The sequence below is a fragment of the Electrophorus electricus genome, chromosome 17, assembly GCF_013358815.1.
Source record: "Electrophorus electricus isolate fEleEle1 chromosome 17, fEleEle1.pri, whole genome shotgun sequence".
Lineage (NCBI taxonomy): Eukaryota > Metazoa > Chordata > Actinopteri > Gymnotiformes > Gymnotidae > Electrophorus > Electrophorus electricus.
Window position 1 is genome coordinate 16,033,819 of NC_049551.1, and position 20,448 is coordinate 16,054,266.

The window sequence follows — 20,448 nt, forward strand, 5'->3', positions numbered from 1 at the left end:
TGTTTGGAAGGGTTAATTCCATCTAAATTAGAACATAAGCGAAGGTATTTGGATGAAAGACTGCTCTCGAGCTTTCGGTTAAAATGCTGATTCTTTTCCCTTCTGGTTCTTGTTCAGCGCAATATCAAAGGCGTTCTTCATGGAGGAAAGTCATTATTTCCTAATGTAACATCAAACAGAGTGAAAAAAAGAAATGGAGAAATTAAATGAATTTTTACACATGCAATCCACATTGTGTTCTTTTCGGGTGGATTTAATAAATTGAGAGATTTTCATATGAATATAAAGACTGCATCACTTTCATAATTAGCCTTGGATAGGAAATTCAAATGATCCAGTAATGTTAATAAGAAGGAGTCTCATTCCTATGTGTCTACAGCGCAGTATAATTTCAGGCAAAAAGAGCCCCCTCCCGCAACCCCATCCTCCCCGCATCACATTTAATTAAAGCTGGGTTTGGAATATTTCTCAGTGGATTCAATCTTCTTAAAGGCATTTATCCCCTCAAATGTTCCCGGCAAAGCCTCTCTCATCACATAATTGTTTCTTTGAAAATGAGTTTAATTTGGTGAAGGTAGGCAAGATGGATTCTATGGGAATAAAAAGAGGCTTTACAATGTATGCTTATTTTGATTGTTATACTGGTTATTTTTTTATTAAACAGCAAAACAAAAAATTGCCCTTTCTATGTTTGATAAAATTCGACTACAAGGCTCAGATGCCCTGAGAAACCCTTGGTTTAGCTCAGCAAGTACACGAATACACGTTTAGACATCGTGTACTTAAACACAAGACCTATCAAAAATCAAACGGGCTTGAAACGAAAGTACTTTAGGAACTGGAATTATATTCAACATCCCCCTTAGCTAGCTTGTGTGTGTGTGTGTGTGTGTGTGTGTGTGTGTGTGTGTCTGTCTGTCTGTCTATCTGTTTTAGCCAGGCACTTTGTCCTTGCTCAACTCTGGGTAGGGTTTACAGGGGTAATCACCAAATTCTGTCAAAATTGTGGATTGGACTTGGTTTGTTTTTGACAGTTAGGGTCGAGTTTCTGAAACAGAATAACACTGCATGGGCGTGGACTCAGTCATCCACAACAGAGGTCGACCCCTGCTGAGCTGCCTTCGGTTAATTCTCAAGAAGTTAACCATTATAACCACGTGAAGACACGACTAGGAAGTTAAAAAGCACACGAGTTTTCCGCTATTAATGTAGCCTTAAATCTGTGCTTCTGAAAGACCATGGGTGTTCCTGAAACAGAGAAGTGAATTGTTCCATCTACATTTGCTTAGATACGACGCAAATATCACAAAGGGAAACTTGATAAGTAAGCCGTTTCTAAACTGCACAGACCTTCACTCTCGAGGGCTACACCTAATTTATGTTTTAACTACATTAAAAGTAAAATATTTGACATGTGTAATATGTCGAATTTTAACGCTGTTGACATTTTGATCGTGAAATGTCACAATCAGAATGTGTTACTTCATGTTGCCGTAACATTTTCTGTCTCCTATTTTGGCAGTATTTATAGCGGCGACAATATAGCCTATAGGCTACTGCCACAGTGACACGAAGCAGCCTGCTTCCCCTTTAAATAATTCCGCGAATTTTCAGCGTGGTCAGGAAAACTGTAGCCAGCGTCACCGCGCTTGCCCGCCCACTCTCAACAATGATTGGTCAAAACGTTGGCTTATTCGAGCAGATTCTCCACATTGATTGGTTTAGTGTGCGGTTAGTGGGCTAGTTGTGAGCCGTCGTGTGTACACAGACGTATTGATGGTCAGGCATGGAGAACAGAGCGGACTTGTCTGCGAAAGCGGATACCTGGATTAAAAAACTGGCCACCACTTAATCAGGCTCGCTGTTTTGTTTGATAGACGTAGTTTGTTTCTTTAGTCAGAATAAACTTTGCCTCATTGTGCGTACATTGTTAGTGGATTGGGCAAGTGCGATAACAACAGCCTTATTTTTCTGTTGTTAGCAAGCTCTCTAGCCATTTAGCTGGGTTAGGATAGCTAACAGTTAGCTGGCGGAGCTTATATTCTAGTTTTTTTCTGTACTCCGGTGTTTAAAGTTCGCGTTTGTGTTGTTTTGTTATATTTTCTCTGTGAGGTTTGCTCTGTGTAAGCTGTGTTTAGCTAATAAGCTTGGTAGCAGGTGCGTTTAGTCAAAAAGCCGTCCTTCGCAGTGTCGCACCTGGTGAATGTAGCCCAGCGTGTCAGATATGCAGCACGTTAATTTGATCGCACGGAAGACACTTTACCGTGAACGGAATACGAAGGGGACAGATGAAAGCCGTTTTATTTGACTAACGTGCTTACAAGGACAATTAATGGAGGTTTTGGGTTTAAACTACGCCTTGGGATAGCATCGATTGTGCAGTTGTGGGGCAATTGCAGGCGTCTGGAGAAGCTATTTGGAGATCTGAATATTCCCTGACACTGCATGGATTCAATCTCGCACGTTTTGTGGATGGGTTTTGTGGTCGTGCAAAAGCAACTGACCGAATAAATCTTCAGACAAGAGAATTGCGGGCGTGAGTGATGCAGCAGGCATGACTGCTCTCGGAATAAGACCATTTTAAAACACGCCGGACCTATGTGGCTATATCCATCTGCGCTTTAATTTATGGTAAATATGTCTCATCATTCTTTTCGTTTTCATTGTAAACATAGGAGCTTTCCGTATTTGTAAGTGCGTTATACAGTACTACTTAACTAGGAAGTAGTGGGTTGTGCTGCATCCCGTTAATTCTTAACAAATGAAACATTTTAGATTCTGTTACTATTTTTCAAGCCATTGTTTTTACGGCGAATTGCCTTTTTTTCCTTGAATGGCGTCTGCGTAAACCCATATTGTCGGAAATGCGCCTTGCCTTTCATGTCAGCTGACTCCATCCCGATTGATGCAACTGTAATAAAGGGGGCCTTGTGCCAGGGTCCCTATGGCTACAGGAAATGCTTTGAAGTATATTACCGGCCGTTCAAAGCGGCTGCTAAGACGGGCAATTCCATTGTCAGAGCTGGCGGAAAAGAAGGCCTATAAACACGCCTTTGAGGCGAAGAAGTTTACGGTCGGCCGATCGGTACCTGATCTGAGGAGGTGCTAAAATAAGTGCTTTGTAGACAAGTCGACTCTATGTGAAGTGTGCGCCTAACACGAATGACAAACGATCTAACACGATCCAGTGAATTCCTAATGGTTTGAAATGTATTTGAAATGTAAAGACTCTTTAAGGACATGGATTCCTCCACACCCCCCCCCCCCCATGTAGCTTCGTGGCTTCTAAAAGGAAGAGTGATAATTCACCATTAGCATGAATTTTATGAATTTATGAATTTGAGTCCTCCTTCTATAGCACATAAAGCCCACTCCTGATTTCATGTGACATTTTCTTACATCTAGGTAAAGCCAGGGCATGAAATAAACATTGTGGCCTTTGAGTTAGGGAACATAATTAAATGTTACAAAGGGACCTGTAGCCCCCACCCTTTCTGCCAACCCTTAAGGAAATTGCTTTATTCATATATCATGAGCTGACATCCAGTCACTTTTACTGGACCAGTTTCACATATTTGACAAGCTCTGCAGTTTGAAAAGCTGCAGCAGAAAATCTTAATTTTACATGTCAGTCAGATGTGCATTAAAAGGAATGTGATGACATTTAAAGCCAAAGTAACTACTTTCAGATTATACCTACTGTACATTGCCTGTGTCACTGGGTACCTGACACACTATTTTAAGACAAAGGTCAAGTCTGCATTTTTAACGCCAGCCACCATGGCCTGGGTCTACTGTTATGGAGGGGTTATCAGCAAAATGGCGCTGGTCGGCTACGTTTCTCGCTTGCTTGTTTGGATCAAGCGAAGGTGAAATTCCATGCGTGCATTTCTCGTTGGTCTTACACTTCCATGGCCAATCATCATTTCCACCACTGCTCTGTTATCCTTCGTCCTGACTGCTGTTTCCCTGCTGCAGTCTGTTCCTATCTGCCGGTTAATGGCCTTGTGTTTGTGCTCTGATCACGGCTACACCTTTTCTTAACCTTAGCCAAGATTCCAGGGGAACACAGGATGCTGCTACTGATCCCTGCGGATCCCTTTGAACAATATGTAGTCCCCTTTTTAGGGTCACACCCTAGGAAATAAGAAACTTATTTCCAGGCAGAAGGTGATCTTCATATGTAAGTATTATTGCAGTGCAAAGTTTGTTTTAACATTCTCTTAAGCAGCAGTAGATATGACAGTTTCCTTTGGTCAAAGCAACGTGGCCTTCAGAACTCATCGCTAGCAACAACTCCTCTGTTGATCCGATTAGGCTATGTGTTAAACGGAGCCAGAGATAAGGGCGCTCTGGGAAGGTTAAGTGACCTCAGAGAGCGGATGGATGGTCACCCAACCCCACTTGCAGGGATAATGTCAATCTCTTGGTTGCTAAGCAATTTTCCCCCTCTGCATCCACAGTAATCACCTTTTATCTCCTAAGGATGTCGTGTGTAATTATAGGCCGGCTGCCATCCTTTGAAATCTGCCTAATTGGTCTCTTTATTTTTATGGGATGAGGAGCTGGGGTGAAAGAAGGCTAACTGACAGAGACTCAGTCAGGTGGGGGGGATAGCGTTTACCCAGGATTCCAGAAGCACTTCAGCATCCTAGCCTCTTTTTTGGACACACACAAAGTCACAAAAACTAATTTATAGCAATTTACTACTATATAAGAGTTTGAGAATAATTCTGCTGCTTTAGACTCTGACTGAGCAAGCAGCAGGTGGAGGTCACTTTGGGAGCTGGGTGAAGTCCATTTTCTCTTGGAAGTTCTTGGTTCCTTTGCGTCCTTTGTTGCCGAGCCGGTCATTAAGTGCCAACAGGGAGTGGGGTGGAGGTGGAAGTTCTTCCCGTGTGAGTACCCTGCAGGAAACATTTGGCCAATCTTTTTCATGAGTTCTGTTTTATTACCATTTTTAATGACTTGAAGGAAGCATTGACCCTTAACTGCATAATGAATTGCCCTGCCGGGTGGGTAGGTGGGGGTGTGGGCAGAGTAAAACCCACAGGTCAGCAGCCATAAGCCCCAGTGTATACACAGGCCTCACTTCAGAATAGCCTGCTGTTAACATCAGACCATGGCATGTTATTGCTAGAGAAATAAGTGGGCATATTGGAATAATAATGTTCCTTGAACCGGTCGGTTCTGTTAGCCAAGGATATTTACACCTGACAGAATATGTTTACACTTGAGCCTCATGAACAGGTGAAGAACTGCTAAAAGTCCTGTTGTAAGCCCATTTTACGGTGTCTGATGCTAATGCGAACAAGCGAGTTACTGTTTATCTCGGCCTGTGCTCTCTTTTGTGTGAAGCCTGTGCAGTTGGTTAAGAGGTTATACGGCACAGCCGCATTTGAAATTTGGGGGGGGGGGGGTGTGTGTGTGAAGAGAATCTTTGTCTCTCTCCTGTGCTTCTGATCCCAATTATGCTAACTACCAGAAAATTTAACCAGGGCCCGCTCTCTTATCTCCTAATCCTGAAGTAATAGATTCCATTAAAAATGCATGAGGAGCTTTACAGATGAATCTGCTGCCGTTGTCTGTCAAGCCGGCTCCGCTGGCACCCCCCAGCCCTTGGGTGCGGGGTGGCATCGGGGTGGTTGATGGTTCTGCTATCTTTTCACTGTTCGGAGAGGATCCCTATTTCCACGGAGAGGGGAGGCTGCTCGGCGTGGCACTTCCCAGCGGCGTGATCGGAGGGGCGAGTGCACTGGGCTTTTGATGTGGTGCTCGGCGCCTGCCCCTGCTGCTGGACCGCCAGCGTCACACTGAGGGCTCACACTGGAGGGGGTGATGGAGTAGACCCCCTCCCCCACTCCCTTCCATTGCTGTCGCTCATAATTGAGCTACTGATTTGGAAGAGGCCACAGACTGAGCAGTTGGTGGGGTGGGGGTGTCTTCTGCTACCATTCTCATAGCTCAAACCTCCAAGATGCACCGGAAATGAAGTCTGTAAACCTGAGTTTACATGGCTGTAGTAAATTGTTCTATTTATTCAGTCAACCTATAAGAAAAAAAACATGTCCTTCTTTGCACTGTAAAGTGAATTTCATTCAGATTACTTTTTTCTTCTAGTTCCACTGAACACATTTTTTTAGATCAGTTCTAGCTCTCTAACATACTATCACTGTCGGTGTCTTATCATTTTGAGAGGTCTGACTGACTGTTGGCTTGTTCCCCTGGGGTGTAGCCAGGATGACATGGAGGAGACTGGAAAGAAATTACCATAGCACTCTCATGCTAATCCTACGTAACCCAGGAGTGAAAGAGTGCCTGACTTAAACCTTTTTCATTATCATCTAATTATTAACTCAGGATTTTGAGAGCTATAAAGCTTTGAGTGGGAAGTGTGTGTGTGTGTGTGTGTGTGTGTGTGTGGTGGGGGGGGGCACATGCTTAAGTAGGAGTAGAAGGTTATCGGGTCTACTTTATTCTGATTTTACTCACAGTCCTCATAAAATTTTCTGCTGCAAGAGTTAGTGTAAGAAAATGAATTAAATGAAAGAAATTAATATGATTTTAATGTGGGAACATGAGTATTAGGTTTATATATTCCAGAATATGTATACACATACACATGTATGTGTACACGGCCTTTGCTTTATAAAGCGGGAATATTTTGGGGACAGTTATTTAGTGCCCAAACCTCTGAGTATGTGCTTGGGCCTGTTTTAAAACTTTTTTTTGCTTCTATATCTTACACACAGAACTACTTTAACGAATCAACGTATGCTGCGACTTTTTTTTTCTTGTCGTGCAATTAGCTTACCATGTCTAATCCATTTTTTAAACTCTCTTGCTTTCAAAGGGATTCTGAATGGTTACAGTTTGATTTAAAAGGATCCCAACATTCTGTGCTTTGTGGGCACAAGTGAATAAAGCTACTGCTCCCACCCTACCTGGGAAGTAGAGCCCAATTTTTCCCCCTGCAACGTGACCTTATCTTTCCACACACTCCCAGCTATGCACTGTAGCATGTACAATTAGACACCTTCCATCCAGCTCCCCTCCAGGCTTGAGAGCGGGTGAGCGAGAGATGAAAAGGAGAGGGGGTGGAAAACGGAGGGGACAATTTGTCTCCCAGTGCGATCTTATCAGAAATCCTTGGGAGACAAAAGATCAGCAGCGTTCTGCAGGACCCTTATCTCCCCGCCAGGCCCTCGCCGGGGCCGATAAGCCGCTCTTATCGGCCACGCTGATGGCACGGAAGAGTGGCAAGGATTTACTGTCCTTGCCACTCAAACTTAGTCACCCCGTCTCGCCGGCTCGAGGCGGACGACACGGCCCCGGGGTGAGGCGCTTCGGCCTGGCAAACCCTCTCGAGGCCCTGTCGCCGCACTACCTCTCGCCGGGCCGGTGGCAACCCGTTTGGCTTTGTGGAGGTGCGCAAAGACCAGCCGGGATGGGGTCGCGGTCGTTGGACCAGTTAGGCAGCGTGTATATTCCAGAATCCACGGGAGGGGTCTGCGTCGCCATTGTTTGGCCTTATTTAGTGCTTTTCTTCGTCTACCATACTCTCTTATTCAGACTCTTCTTTGAATAGATTTTTTTTGTCCCCATAAACAAAGCTCTTTTCTCTCTTTTCGAATAAAAAAGGGGGGGGGAGTGTCTTAATGCATTTTTATCCCTCAGCCGCTCGCAAGAGTAATGGATGGCACTTTCGCAATTGTCTCTCATTTCCTGTTGATAAAGCTGTGCAGGCATTTCCCAGGAGATCCTGTGTTTGTCTCTCTTTTCTAACACCCCCTCCTCCAAAAACCTGTATCTTCTTTTGACAAATGCGCAGTAATGGAAGCCTTGTTGTGAAATTGGTCCTCTCACAAAATAGTCAGGCAAAAGGCTTTTAGCCGTTCAGCTGTCTGTGATCACAGACCGGCTGTGCGGTTTGAAGAGGGGCTCTCTGTGTGTACTGGCTGGAAAAGGGGGGAGATTTCTCCAGGCTCCTGACAGGAATGAAAGGCACGCTGTCTTCTTTATCCTTTGAGGTGTAGGTAATCAAGTTTATACAGATGGCTTCCGAACACTCCCCTCCAGTTAGGGACTTACTTAGGTACTGTCCTATGGAACCTGCAGGAAATATAAGAGTAATAAGTTGGACAGAAAATAAATCAAATGGGTCTTTTTTTTAATGGAAAAAAAGAATGGGCCAAACAGATGGATATGAAGAGTTAACCATCGTTACCTTTAAGTCTAAGAAGTACTGGCATGTGTTGATTTGTTTAATGTAAAAAGTAATTGGGTAAGGTAGATCACAATGATCTGAGTGATGGCAAATGTCAGAGTGTAGCAACACCAAGCATTTAAATATTGCCCAAAAAGGAAAAGATGAAACCTAGATTAGAAATGACATCTAGATGGCTACTTCCATGGGGAGAGCCTCTGGGAGATAACGTTTGGTGACTGGCGTGTTAAACCTGTGGTGGCGTTGTGTTATTATTCCTGTCAGTTTTGCCCCTGGATGTATCTGAGCAGCACAAAGCAGAGGGAAGTGAGATTTCTGGCATGCTGAGAGATTGATTAGTGCCGTCATCAGCTCAGCATGCGCCCCAGCTCCACCAAATCCCACCAAAAGACAAACACTTGCTGAGTCACTGCTGTCGTCCCTGTTCCTGTTCACCTCGAAGAACAATCTACTACCATAGCTCTGTTTACGTTGACTAAATTGAGAGAAGATGCAGATCCTTGGGTTTTTAACTATTGATAGGCAGCTGATATATTTGACAATTGATATGTCTAACAAGGACCATAAGGACACCAAGGTATTTCTGCCATGTCGAAGATACTGTTTTGTGTTTCCAGGATGATATACCTATCGGGATCAACATTCTCAAATGTGTTGCTTTTACCCAGAATCCTCTCCGTGAGAGGGAATCGACACTGAATTGTCTGCATCCAGTTAGAATATACTGTGCATGAGGTTACACATCTGAGGAGGGAGGCGGGGCTTCCTTGAGTGGGACATGACGAGGACCAGTTACCCAAAGTTCCTGTGTTTTGCTCTCCCGCAGATCCCACGGGGCTTCTTGCAGCCATAGAGCCTGACGCTGCACCATGCTGGCCTGCCTGCAGAGAAGACAGAACCAACCCCCCCAGCACCCGGTCTGTGTCGGCAAGATCCTGGACACTCCTGTCCTCCAGAAAAGTGAGCAAGAGGAGATCCAGTACCTCCCATGGGTCATTAGCCTCTGCATGTGAAAAATGGCGTCGGAAGATGCACCCTGACGCAGACAGTAAAAAAAACTCCCACGAATGGCTCTGTGCAAGGTCCATACGCTGGGTTATGTTATATAGCCAGATGGGGTGGGGTAGTTTTTGAACGAGACCTTTTGTTCTTAGTAGAGCAGCTTACCTGCAGTCAGCCAATGGTGAGTGACGTGGGAAGTGGAAAGCTTTAGTCTGTCACCAAAAGGCCCCTCTGGCCGCAATAACGGATGATTTGGAGCAGAGCTTAGCCCTTTATCCAGAGGTGTCGGAGCAATCTTGCCAGAGCCTGCCTCGCTGTGGAAAGGCTCAGCGGCATGGTTTTATGAGTGGGAGAGAGGGAGGAAGAAAGAGGAGAGGGGAGGGGGGAGGGAAAAACGGTTTACTGAAGCGAGGCTGTGGAAAAAAAAAATACCACAGTAAATTCAATTTTCAGAGGTAACCTAACCTTTGATTTTCATGGTTTAAGCGTATTGAGTGGATGATGGATCCTCCATCCAGACGATGGATTTTCATCCATTAGGTCTGAGAGCTGTGGATACATTTTCATTCTGCTACTCTGAAGTAGGACGCACAGAAAAGTCTGCTTAGACTAACCTATATAGATAACTAGACCAAGCTCATAAAGAATCCATATTTCCATCTCTCCTATCCAAGCAATGGCCCTTATTCTGAGGTGGTAGGGAGTGAGGGGGTGTATTTTTAATACGAGTGTTTTTTAAAAACGAGGGCTCTTTGATGCAAAAACGTTGCTTAATAAATTAGGCTTCTTGCCTGAATTAATTTGCCTTAATTAGGCCTCTCCAATTCTGGGGGATAATAACAGACTAAAGCAGTGACCCTGTTAGAAGGTTAGATAAGAGTAGAGACAAGATGAGATTCACCTTGGCCTCCACCGGCTCTCCAAGGGTTCCAGATTTATCAGCAGCCCGGATCGGCCGAAGTCCTACTCACGGCCCTTATCGGCGACACCCATGTCGCAGCCTTTTTAATTTAATTCATGAGGGCATTGATCAGCGGCACCGTGCATGCCGCCACACTTTCCCCTTCTGAGGGCGAACTGTGCTCTGCTGTAACGCCCTCTCCAGCCTGCCTGTCATCGCAGAGATGAGGCCTAGTTCCCCTGGGGTGAGATGTCGGAAGAACAGCGCCAGTCACTTTGAAGTGACTCCTAAAGCCTGGGTCTGCTTCAGAGAACCGGAGGGTGGTTGAAATGTGCTGCGCGTGCACTGTAGATCAGTGGGCGTTACAGTTATCAAGCTGCATAAATACAAGGCAGTGCTGATTTGCTTTGCTGTATGACTTGTGTATGAGGAGATAAGTTCTTGTTTGTTTTTGTTTAATTTTTTTTTAAAAAAAGCATCAGAGATGGACGTGTTTCCAAATGCTTTTGAATCTGCTGTAACCTTTCTCTGATCGAGAGTTTCACGCGGTCGCTAAGGGCAACGCAGTCTTTCACGAGTTCACACATCGTACACTATTGATCTCAATTCTTCACTTCACAGTTTCAGAGTAGGCTACCACGAAAGCAACACTGCAGGACTCCTTCTTATTATTAAATTCATATTGTCTTGGTTTGTAAGAGCAGTTCAAAGTCTGTTAATTATCGGTACTGTCAGTATGCATCATGCTCACAATTAATGAGAGCACATTTTGCCATCATGGGTAAGTTGTGGGCTGTTGAAAGCGATGAACATTGATCGTGATTCACTGCCGATTGGCTCGTGGAGAGCTTGCCCAGGATTCATCTGTGTGCCCCTAATTGATCCCTGTGTGTTTACTTGCATCATCTTTCGTCAAAATGCAAAAGGATGCTGAGTTTTGTATGCTTCAGTTAGGAGCTAGATAAATCGGGCCGTTTAAAGCCAAACCCCAGGGTAGTCCTCATGATGTGAGGTTAAAGGTAAGCAAGGTCTGGAACTTCCTAAGCTACTCTTAGAACTGAGAGCAGAACTGAGAATGAACAGTAATGCCTTTTGGCAAGAGAGCGCCTGCATCGTCTTCTTCCGTATGTGTGGTATTTAAACCGTTCACCGTTTTGCTGTGGCAGGAGACTTGGAGCACTTTTTTTGCACCTCCATATCCAGCTGGGGTAAAACCTTATTGTCTGCCGTGTTATTAAATATTAATTTGGAATCAGTGGACCACTTGTCTGCTAAATGCTGGAACAGAAGGGCTCTGTTTTGCCGCAGGCAGAGCCTCGGGTCTCTCTCTCTCTCTCTCTCTCTCTCTCTCTCTCTCCCTCTCTCTCTCTCTCTCTCTCTCTCTCTCTCCCCCTCCCTCTCTCTCTCTCTCTCTCTCTCTCTCTGACAGCTCCTCCCCCTCCCATGGTCACCCAGCATACTGCCTGAACTTCACCATGCCCAGGATCTCTAGTTCCGGCCATCGCAGAGGGCTTAGGTGATGTTCCACCTAATGGTGAAACTGGGGCTTCCAAGTTGCCAACTTGTGGTGCGCACTGTGCACTAATCTCTCTTCCCCCATTCGATCTCTAGGGGTTTAATGCTTGGAGTGAAATGCAGCTGGTGAATCTGAAGCCACAGTTGCCTAGAGGCGTGTGTCATGTTTGTTATTCTGGAAGGGAGCCGGCTGTAGCCCTGTGAGGAATATACAGTGCATATGTCTGCCTCAGCAACTTCTGGACTATGCATCACACCCAGGGTTTAGCAGCCAGCCACATTTCTGGCAAAGCATTGTGACTGTTGGCACCACATGTGCCAGGCACAACTCAAAACTTCCCAGTGTTGCCTTTTGAGTAACGTCTTCCACCTCCTCCCCACGCTCAGTCTCGGGATGAAGAGCAGGGTGTCTGCTCCTTAAACTGCTACATTCCTTGGATGGAATGGCGCTTCTAATGTGGCTGTCCTTGAGGTCAAGTCATGATGATATTGCTCTCAGGAAATTGTGGGCCGTCAAGAGCGGGCCGATCGCCAGCGATGGCTCTACAAGGGCATGTCCTCAGGTTTTGATTTGAGCATTTTGGGCCTCTGAGAGTAAAGCTATCCTTGAGCGCTTCTACCCTTTTGAAGGCGGCTGTTCACAGTAGGCTTGAGCATCCGTTGTCACTCATTCCCCTCTAGTGTCAATCCGTATATTATCGCAGTAGAACACGTTGGAGGAGCACTTCACGGCCAGCCATTAAAAGAACATGGCGAGAAGTGCCACCAGCGCCTTTCTTATCAGAAGAATGACTGGTAATGCGAGCACCAGCCGTGGGAAGTGCAGCGCCTCTGTTCAGGCTGTTTAAACAGGACCTCACGCCCTCCCCTGCCCCGCCTCCACCCTTCTGCCACAGTCCAGCAGGCCTGAGCCGAACGGAGACGGGCAGATGTGTAAAATGGTATCCATTCCTGACTCCTCAAGCACAGATGAATAAGCTCTGGCCTTCCCCAGAATGTTGCGGCAGATCCAACACATGATGCCACAAAAAGGAAGGAATGGAGACTGATGAGGGGAACGCAGGTGCATCTGCCTGAAGAAGGCGTCCGATGAGACAAGGTTTGGCGTGTGTCTTTGGCTCTTTAAGAACTTGAGGACTAATGCCATCGAATATAGCCTGAGCACCGGATGAGGGTCCGTGTCCAACTTCCCACCACTCTGCTGCTGTAACATGATGCATCTGAACGTGGACGCCTGCTCTGAGATTCATGTCAGTTAGTATTAATGTCTGTTAATATTAATAATGGGCCCTGCAGCTTCTGTCCTGCGCAAGCTTGGGAGCACTTCGCAAGAGCATGGCTCTCGCAGGGAATGGGGTTCACAGGCTTGTCCACTTCCCAGGACTTCACCGCTGCGTTTTGGCGTTACAGAGTTAGCTGAGCGGTGGTGAGATATTTCTGCTAAGCGTACACCCATAATCCAGCCCCCACTTGAAACGGACGTCCTGTGTTTTCGGGCTGCCATGTTTTAACAGGCATAATTGTGCTGAAGGGGATGACTACCTCCTACTCATTTGATTTAACTGCAGCATTTTAAGCACTCAAGCGAACCTCTCGGGTACTAATGGAACACTGCCGATTCAAATGCACTGAGAGAGTGTGAGACTAATAACATAAGAGAAGCCTTTGTTTGGCTTTGACTTTAGCTTTTTTCCCATTTATTAGTTCTAATGACTCATATTTGCATATTACATAGTTTATACTTTCCAGAACACTTGAAGCTAATTCTTTGCCCTCAAACTGTGAACGAGGTGGGGGGAAAAAAAAAAAAAAAAAAAGAGTGAGCATATCTTAAATGGGCCTAAATCCTTTATTTAAATATTTTTGGCTTTAATGGAATAAGTGCTAGGTACTGGTGTAAACAACCATCCAAATTGACTGGTCATTGGTGCATTTGTCTCCTCTTAGCTTGATGTGTTCCAGATCTCAGATGGTCGTGTCTCAAGGCTGTGGATGAGGTGGTATTGCTCTGAGGCAGTTCTGCATTAGAAAAAAAAAACACTACAGGGTCCAAAGAAAGTTGTATTGGCTTTTGTTGGAGCTTCTGTGCTGATGACAGTGGTAGCTCAGAGTGCTGGATTTAACAAATTACTTCAGCATTAAATTATTCAATTCCCTCAACTTTAAGTAAAAAGCATTCTTGTTGCTCTGGATACGTACAGTGCACTTTAGATTGGCACATTCCCATGGTTCTTTTTCTTTGCAAACTGTTTTTACCTCAGAAGCTTACACTAATAGTTTTAACCAAGCTTTTCCAACACGTGTCAAGCTAATAGTGGAAAGTAAAGCTTTGCCCTTTGATTGGTAGGCTACTGTTGAACCAGTGGAAATGTGGAAAATTCAGCAACGGAGTGTTGCTTTTTTTTTTCTTTTTTTTTTTACTTTTACTTTTTAAAACTTTTTTTTAAGCCTTGGCTGGTTTCCCAGTTAATCGCTGATTAAGTCAAACAGCTACAAAACAATGAGGTCTCCTCTCTGATCGGAGGGGAAGTGCTCCAAGTGTAACCATGGGGAAAGATTAGACAGCTTACAGGGCCTGAAAGCTTTGTGTGTGTTCGTGGGGAGATGGATGCAGTCCAGAGGTTAGCGGCGATAAAACTCAAGCCCCTTCATTAGAGTACATGTTATTCTCTCTCTCTCTCTTTTCTTTTCTTTTCTTTCGATTGCTTCATGCTGTCTGTGGCTCCTCACCTCCCTGCAGTTACTGAAGGGCTTATGAACCCGTGCTGCCCAAGCATTTGTCCACTTCTGTTCTGTCTCTCTCTCTCTCTCTCTCTCTCTCTCTCTCTCTCTCTCTCTCCTCTTTTCTTGCCCTCTTATCCCCTCATTGTGCTGCGTTCTTGTTATCGTCCTACTTTAAAGAGTTTGTTCTGTTTCTCTTCGTGTGTGCTGTTAATTAGCTGAGTGTTAATTGAGATTTCAGAGCCACCCCCCCCTCGCTCAAGGCTGACCTAACGTAATAGAAGTCACTTTTGCGAGCTTTATTTGATCAGAGGGTCGACCTTGCTTTTGTGAAGCTGAGCAGTCAGGCAGCACCCGCTGGACTCCCTTTCTCTCTGCTGCCGTGCTGAGAACTGCAGGTAATGGCCTTGCATGCGTAAGCCAGCTCCCATTTGAATCCCACGCGTCCCACCCCAGGCAGTCCTAATGCAAGGTGCGGGAAAGCCACTCACAAGACATGCGCAGTGTAAATTGGTAAGCACTCCGAGATGCCCCAGGGTAAGTTGGACACAGCAAATAGCGTTTCGGAATTAGTGATGTGTCCACTTGAGAGGTTTAGAGCTTCTAGGTAAATTCTGGCATGGTTCTGGAGTGGACGTTGATAGTGCGGTACTCTTGAGAGGTTGGCTGTTAGTCCGCGCTGTGCGATTAAGTGCTTAGGGTCAGAATGTTAATTGTTTCCCTCTGTCACATGCGGTAGCTAACAATCTAAAACTTAGGCACGATTTAAGCTTTAGTTCGGTCTCCCCAAACCACAGAGTAGGCTAATTCATTATGCATACTGAATCAGCCAGTGCTTCCACAAAATGTCCCCAGCTTTCAGAGGACTGTCATGCTGGAGAATGGGAAAGACTTGAAATAAGGACGTACAAGATGACCAAAGTGTCTCGGCGCAGAGCCTCGTCGAGAGAAACATCTGATCGTTCCATATATGAGGCACAAAGCCCGTTTGAACACACACGGCCATTTAAGCTTCATCAGGTGCTTCCCAAACAAGAAGCAGATTTCTGTGTGCTCCAGATCAAAAACGGTGATGCAGAGTGGAGCATCGTGGCTCCTGGCTCACGCAGCTATTTTAAAATAGCCCCTACTCTCATGATCCGTAAGCACCAGTGGTCTTTCTTGGATTCTTAACAATGACATAGAAATTCCTACCCATCTGTCTGTCTATTTCTGGTGCTTCATTGTGATGAATGACCCTTGGTGAGCACCGTGTGACTGCAGGCTGCTCGCTGTGCTGGGAGACGCATTGGTGGCACTCTGCCCTTCTCCTCAAGCCTCTGTTTTAAACACCCAATTTATTTCTTTTATGAGATGGATCTTGTAGATTGAATCATTTTCACAGTCGGAGGCTCATTGTGGGCTCGAAAATGGAATGAACTCCCAAATCAATCCTGAACAGGAACAACAAGTGAGCTCGCCGTCTCGTGGTTGCGCAACGGCCGCCGAAAATGGCTTCTGTTATTGGGGTAAGGACTGAATTGTTTTATTTAGGAGGTTGGTTTTTTTACCCTCAACACTTCGTCTCCTCTGAGGGCTGTGGTCACTTTCACTGACTATCAGGTAATCTAGCTTAATTTTAGCACTTTTCGTTTCATGTCAGAAATTCCATGAAGGTGTCATTTGGAGCAGTGACCATAATTTCTGCCAGCAGATTTATTGCTCAGTGGAACACTTTTTCTTCTCTGCTTTCCCTTTGTTGCAGCGAGCTAAACAGCCATGAAATTGCCTGAATAATGGTGTTTAAATTCAATCTTGGTTTGTCCCTTCAGCTTTTCCGTACACCACTGAACGTAGGTCTCCCTGGAGATTGCCGTTTTCCATTACTAGACTTCAGCAGAAGTTAGAATCACATGCGGCACCACTGTAGAAATAGTCCTATAAGCAACATAATGTAAGCCTGTTCAACTGTGGAAGTCACACAGCATCATTACTGACACGTAATGCAAGCGTCCTGTTACTCATCACGGTTGTCAGTGCACATGGCTAAAGAACCCTAAAGAACCAACTTTCTTTTTTTTTTTTTTTTACTTCTCTCCCCTCCACTGGTGATAATTATCACTCACTGTTGGGGTTTGTTGGCTGCTGTTTAATTTTGAGTGTATGTTAGACTCCGTTTAGATGTGGACGCAGTTCCGCTATGGCTGTTGGTGGAAATGTTTAAGTCTTGTCCCATTCCTCGTATGATTGACTCCAGCGGTTTCTTTCTTCTCACAGTCTCCAGCACCTATATTTGAGCCCCTTTTGAGTGGGTTGCATAGCCAAACGCCATGAAATGAATTCCACTCACTGCCACTGAAACCAAATTAGCTTCTACCCCTCCCCCTCCTCATCTCTTTCTTGATTTCCCAGGGTAATCCAATTTTGTCCTGAAGAAAGACCAAATTAATTTCATAATGCACTGATCAAACATTGCCTGGGGTGTCTCCCTCCACAAAATGAGTTTTTAGAAAGATGCAGATGTCTAAGGATGAACATCCACGAGAGGAAATGAGGCACAGGAAGAGAGCGTGGGGGGGGGGAAATAAATAAATAAATAAATGGGGCAGGGCAGGCACTCCAATATCTCCATTTATATTGGATGATTTATTTAATTTTTTTTGCCTCATGTCTGATCCTTGATCATTTTTACTCATCCCATATTTCTCTCTTTCTTCTGTTTATTGCTGAGCACCATCGTGCAATCAGCTTTGTCACACAGCAAAACCCTCAACTGTTATTTTTGGGTTATTTTGTTTTTGTTCTTTTTAGCAAACACGAATGATCAGCTTTGGCCGTAACAGAAGGATATATTGGACCTAATTTCCCCAGAATGTTTGCGAAATGACCTTAAAGCGAATCCATATCTGAGGAAACACGCCTCGGGTTGCTGAAACATCCTCGTCTTGGCTCAGCTGCCTCGCTAACTGAACCGTGTCCGTTTGCAGGTGATTTGAACTCCATGCGGTCTGTGCGGTACCCTTCCGCCGCCGAGCTGGACGCCTACGCGCAGAAGACGGCCGACAGCCCGCTGTCCATCAAGATTTTCCCCTCCAACGTCAGGGTCCCACAGCACAAGCAGGTCAGCCGCACGGTCAATGGTCTGGACACGACGACCCAGCGCTTCAGCCCATACGGTCAGGCTTATTCGGCTGGCTACCAAGGCCTGTTGGCCATCGCCAAAGCTCCTGCCGCAACCAAGGGCGTGGTGAAGGGCTCCGATGGCAAGAGGACTAGACTGTCGCCCATCCAGATGGCGGTGGCTCCGTACGCGCCGTCCAGCCACGGCGGCTTGGCCGGCCGGCACCGGCAGCGGCCGTGCGGCATGGAGCTGTGCAAGCCTCCCGCAGCACCCAGCGTCCCGGCGCATCCCGGTGTGGTGGCGGCGGCCTCGGTTGCGTGCCTCTCCGGTGGGCGGAGCCTGGCCCTGGCGCCGCACTCCGACCACGCTACACACAGCGTAGCGAGGCAGATGGCCAGGGCCTCCCATGGTCAGGGCCTGCACCTGCCAGGAGAAGCCCACTCCAGCCCCTCCCGCCAAGCAGCCACGGTAGCGGTCTGCTCGGACACCGGCTTTGGCCTGGTGGGCCCTGCCCACAGCAGCCTGGCCTACTCTGGGGCAGTGCTCCCCGCACAGCCCGCAGACATGGCCAAAGCATCGGGGTATATAGATGGTCTGGATTACACACTATGGCAGCCCAAGCATCAGAGGCATCCGCAGGAGCAGAAGCAACATTACCAGCAGGGCGCCACCCTGCGCGTGTACGGAGCCAGCGCTGGAGGCAGGGCTGCCGTCAGCGCCTCACCGGACCTCTGCCTCCCGGCAGGGACCACCCAGCTTGCCTACAGAGGCCACACCTTCAGCGGCGGGACGGGGGCTGTGCTGGACAAACTCAGCACCTCACCACTGAACTGCGTGGCGGCGCACGGCGAGATCTCGGTCAGCCACTTTTTCCCGCCTGCCTGGAACGGCGTGCTCGCCACACCCGATGGCGACTGTTACAACCCGCAGGAGCTGCCCCTGGGCTCTGTGGGCCTGGGCCCTGCCCATGGCCACGCCCGGCAGGGCCACGCCCATGCCGCGCCCCCTCCTCCCTACGTGGGCCCGTGCTGTGGGCTGCCCGGCCGGGGTTTGTGCCAGGCGTCTCTTCTCAGCAGCAGCCTGCAGTCTCTGGAGTGCCTGATCAGCGAGATCCATCCACCCTGCATCAAAGAGCGCATGCTGGGGCGAGGCTACGACGCTACGGCTGTGCCCCGCTCACTCGACCACCAACCTCTGCACATCCAGCTGCCCGTGTTCAGATAGGGGCATCAGGTACGCTGGCCTGGGGAGGGTCAGAAGTGGACTGTGCGGATTGGGAGAAGGGGGATATATTAATGTCAGACATGCCTTTTAGCAGATGCGTGCCATTGGTTCAAGGGCTCAGTGAGTCTCTACAGAGTATAAAGGCTAACTGCCATCTTGACCGGCTGGAAAGGTCACCGAGTTGCAGTTTAACCTGTGTTAACTGGACTGAAGAAGTACTCAGATATATACTCAGATACTGTTTAGCACCAACAGGGATTTCGTGTTATTGTACCATTACTGCTGACTGAAATTAATCTGAAAATAAAAAAAACAAACAAAAAAAACTTTTCAGATTAGCTGCCAAATACATAACAGGAAGCCCACTAGTTACAAGACATTGTGACAACTTCAGGTCTGTACTGTTTACTTCAAAACCATAACTGATGAAAACAAACAATACATATAGTGAACCCCTGGTGACAGATATGTGTAAAGCCCTGTTAAATAGTACTAAATCATAATAGTTATGATTTTTTCTAATTGCACTGTTATAAAGACTATGATGATTTCTCTGGCATGGGTTGGTTCTAGGAACATTTCACCTAAAAAGAAAACTTGAACTTTTTTTTCCTGTATTATGCTTGTGTTAATCTATAAACAGGCATATTTCTAAAATTCTAGTTGTTTCATCTATGTTTGTGACCGATGCTTTTCATGTCACAGTTTTATCCCACTTCTCACATCTCCAGTCAGAATATGGTTTGGCACCTGGTTCTGGCAAGTTGATGACTAGTTGATTGTTGTCTACTATAGCCAGTCCAGTGTTTTTTCTTTTGTTTAATTTAATGGGCCTTATTAATGGACTGGGAACATGGTTAAGCATCCACTACTGTACTGGCTCCATCAGTGACCTGATGTTAAGCCCCAAATGCATTACTGTGAAGTCTTAAGAGAGCTGCAGGTGTATTTCTCCATCAGTGATCTGCATATTTTGTTCATTATTATTTATTGAAGTTTGAATTTCTGTAACGTGTTAGAAGGTACTACTTGGTATCTGCGGTTCAGATACATGGATGGTTTTGTCATGTGATTTCTGTTGGCTTTCATCACTGTCAAAGTGGAATCCTTGGAAGGAGTATTTGAACTGAATGGCACACAGTGGGCTGGATGTTTTAAAAAGTGCAATTATGAGGTTGGCAGATGAGCCCTTTTCCCTCCTTATACTTCAGTGATTCTATTTACTACTGTATGTATGACTGTCTGAAATCTCCTCCACAGTTATGATTGTCAAATAAATCTAATTTAGGGATGTTTTTCTAAATCTGTGTGTTTTGTCTTTTGTGTGTGTGTTTCTGTTTAGGTTGGGTTTTTTTTGGTTTTTTTAATAGCACAGACGGTGCACCCTCTAGAGATGCAATCATAGCCTCTGAACTAGCTACACAGTCAGGCTGGCGTAACCCATTTCTAAGATGATGTTTACATTTTAGCATCAATTGAGCATAATGAGGAGACAAGGGGAGACATTTCATGTGTAAACAAAATTTTAAAAAAGTGTCGGTGACTGGTGGCATCAGAGGCCGTAACACCGATGGCTCCCAGACTTGTCATCCGAGTGGTGGCTGGGGCCTGCTGACTGAGGGGAGGCGGAACAGTGATACCCTCTGAGGGCAGGGCATTGAGGTTGCGCTGGCTTTATCCACCCTGGGGACAGGGGCTAATCAGCTTTCAGTGTGACCTGAGCTCGCACACATCTCCTCAGCCTCTTTTATCAGCTCT

At 46.2% G+C, this 20,448-nt stretch overlaps 1 protein-coding gene across 1 annotated transcript; it reads left to right on the top strand.

Moving 5' to 3' along the window:
* Positions 1–1,746: 1,746 nt before the first annotated feature.
* Positions 1,747–19,993, top strand: LOC113573334 (protein FAM222A). The gene is made up of 3 exons (XM_027003526.2): positions 1,747–2,631; positions 9,054–9,187; positions 17,333–19,993. Exons 2-3 carry the CDS (start codon positions 9,097–9,099, stop codon positions 18,688–18,690), a joined length of 1,449 nt encoding a protein of 482 aa, XP_026859327.2. The 5' UTR covers positions 1,747–2,631; positions 9,054–9,096; the 3' UTR covers positions 18,691–19,993.
* The last annotated feature ends 455 nt before the right edge of the window (positions 19,994–20,448 follow it).

Bases quoted from the DNA above. Each gene is read 5' to 3' on its own strand.
- LOC113573334 (XM_027003526.2), top strand. From the start codon at position 9,097: ATGCTGGCCTGCCTGCAGAGAAGACAGAACCAACCCCCCCAGCACCCG. The intron at 9,188-17,332 runs GTGAGCAAGAGG...GTCCGTTTGCAG, and splicing joins CACTCCTGTCCTCCAGAAAA to GTGATTTGAACTCCATGCGG.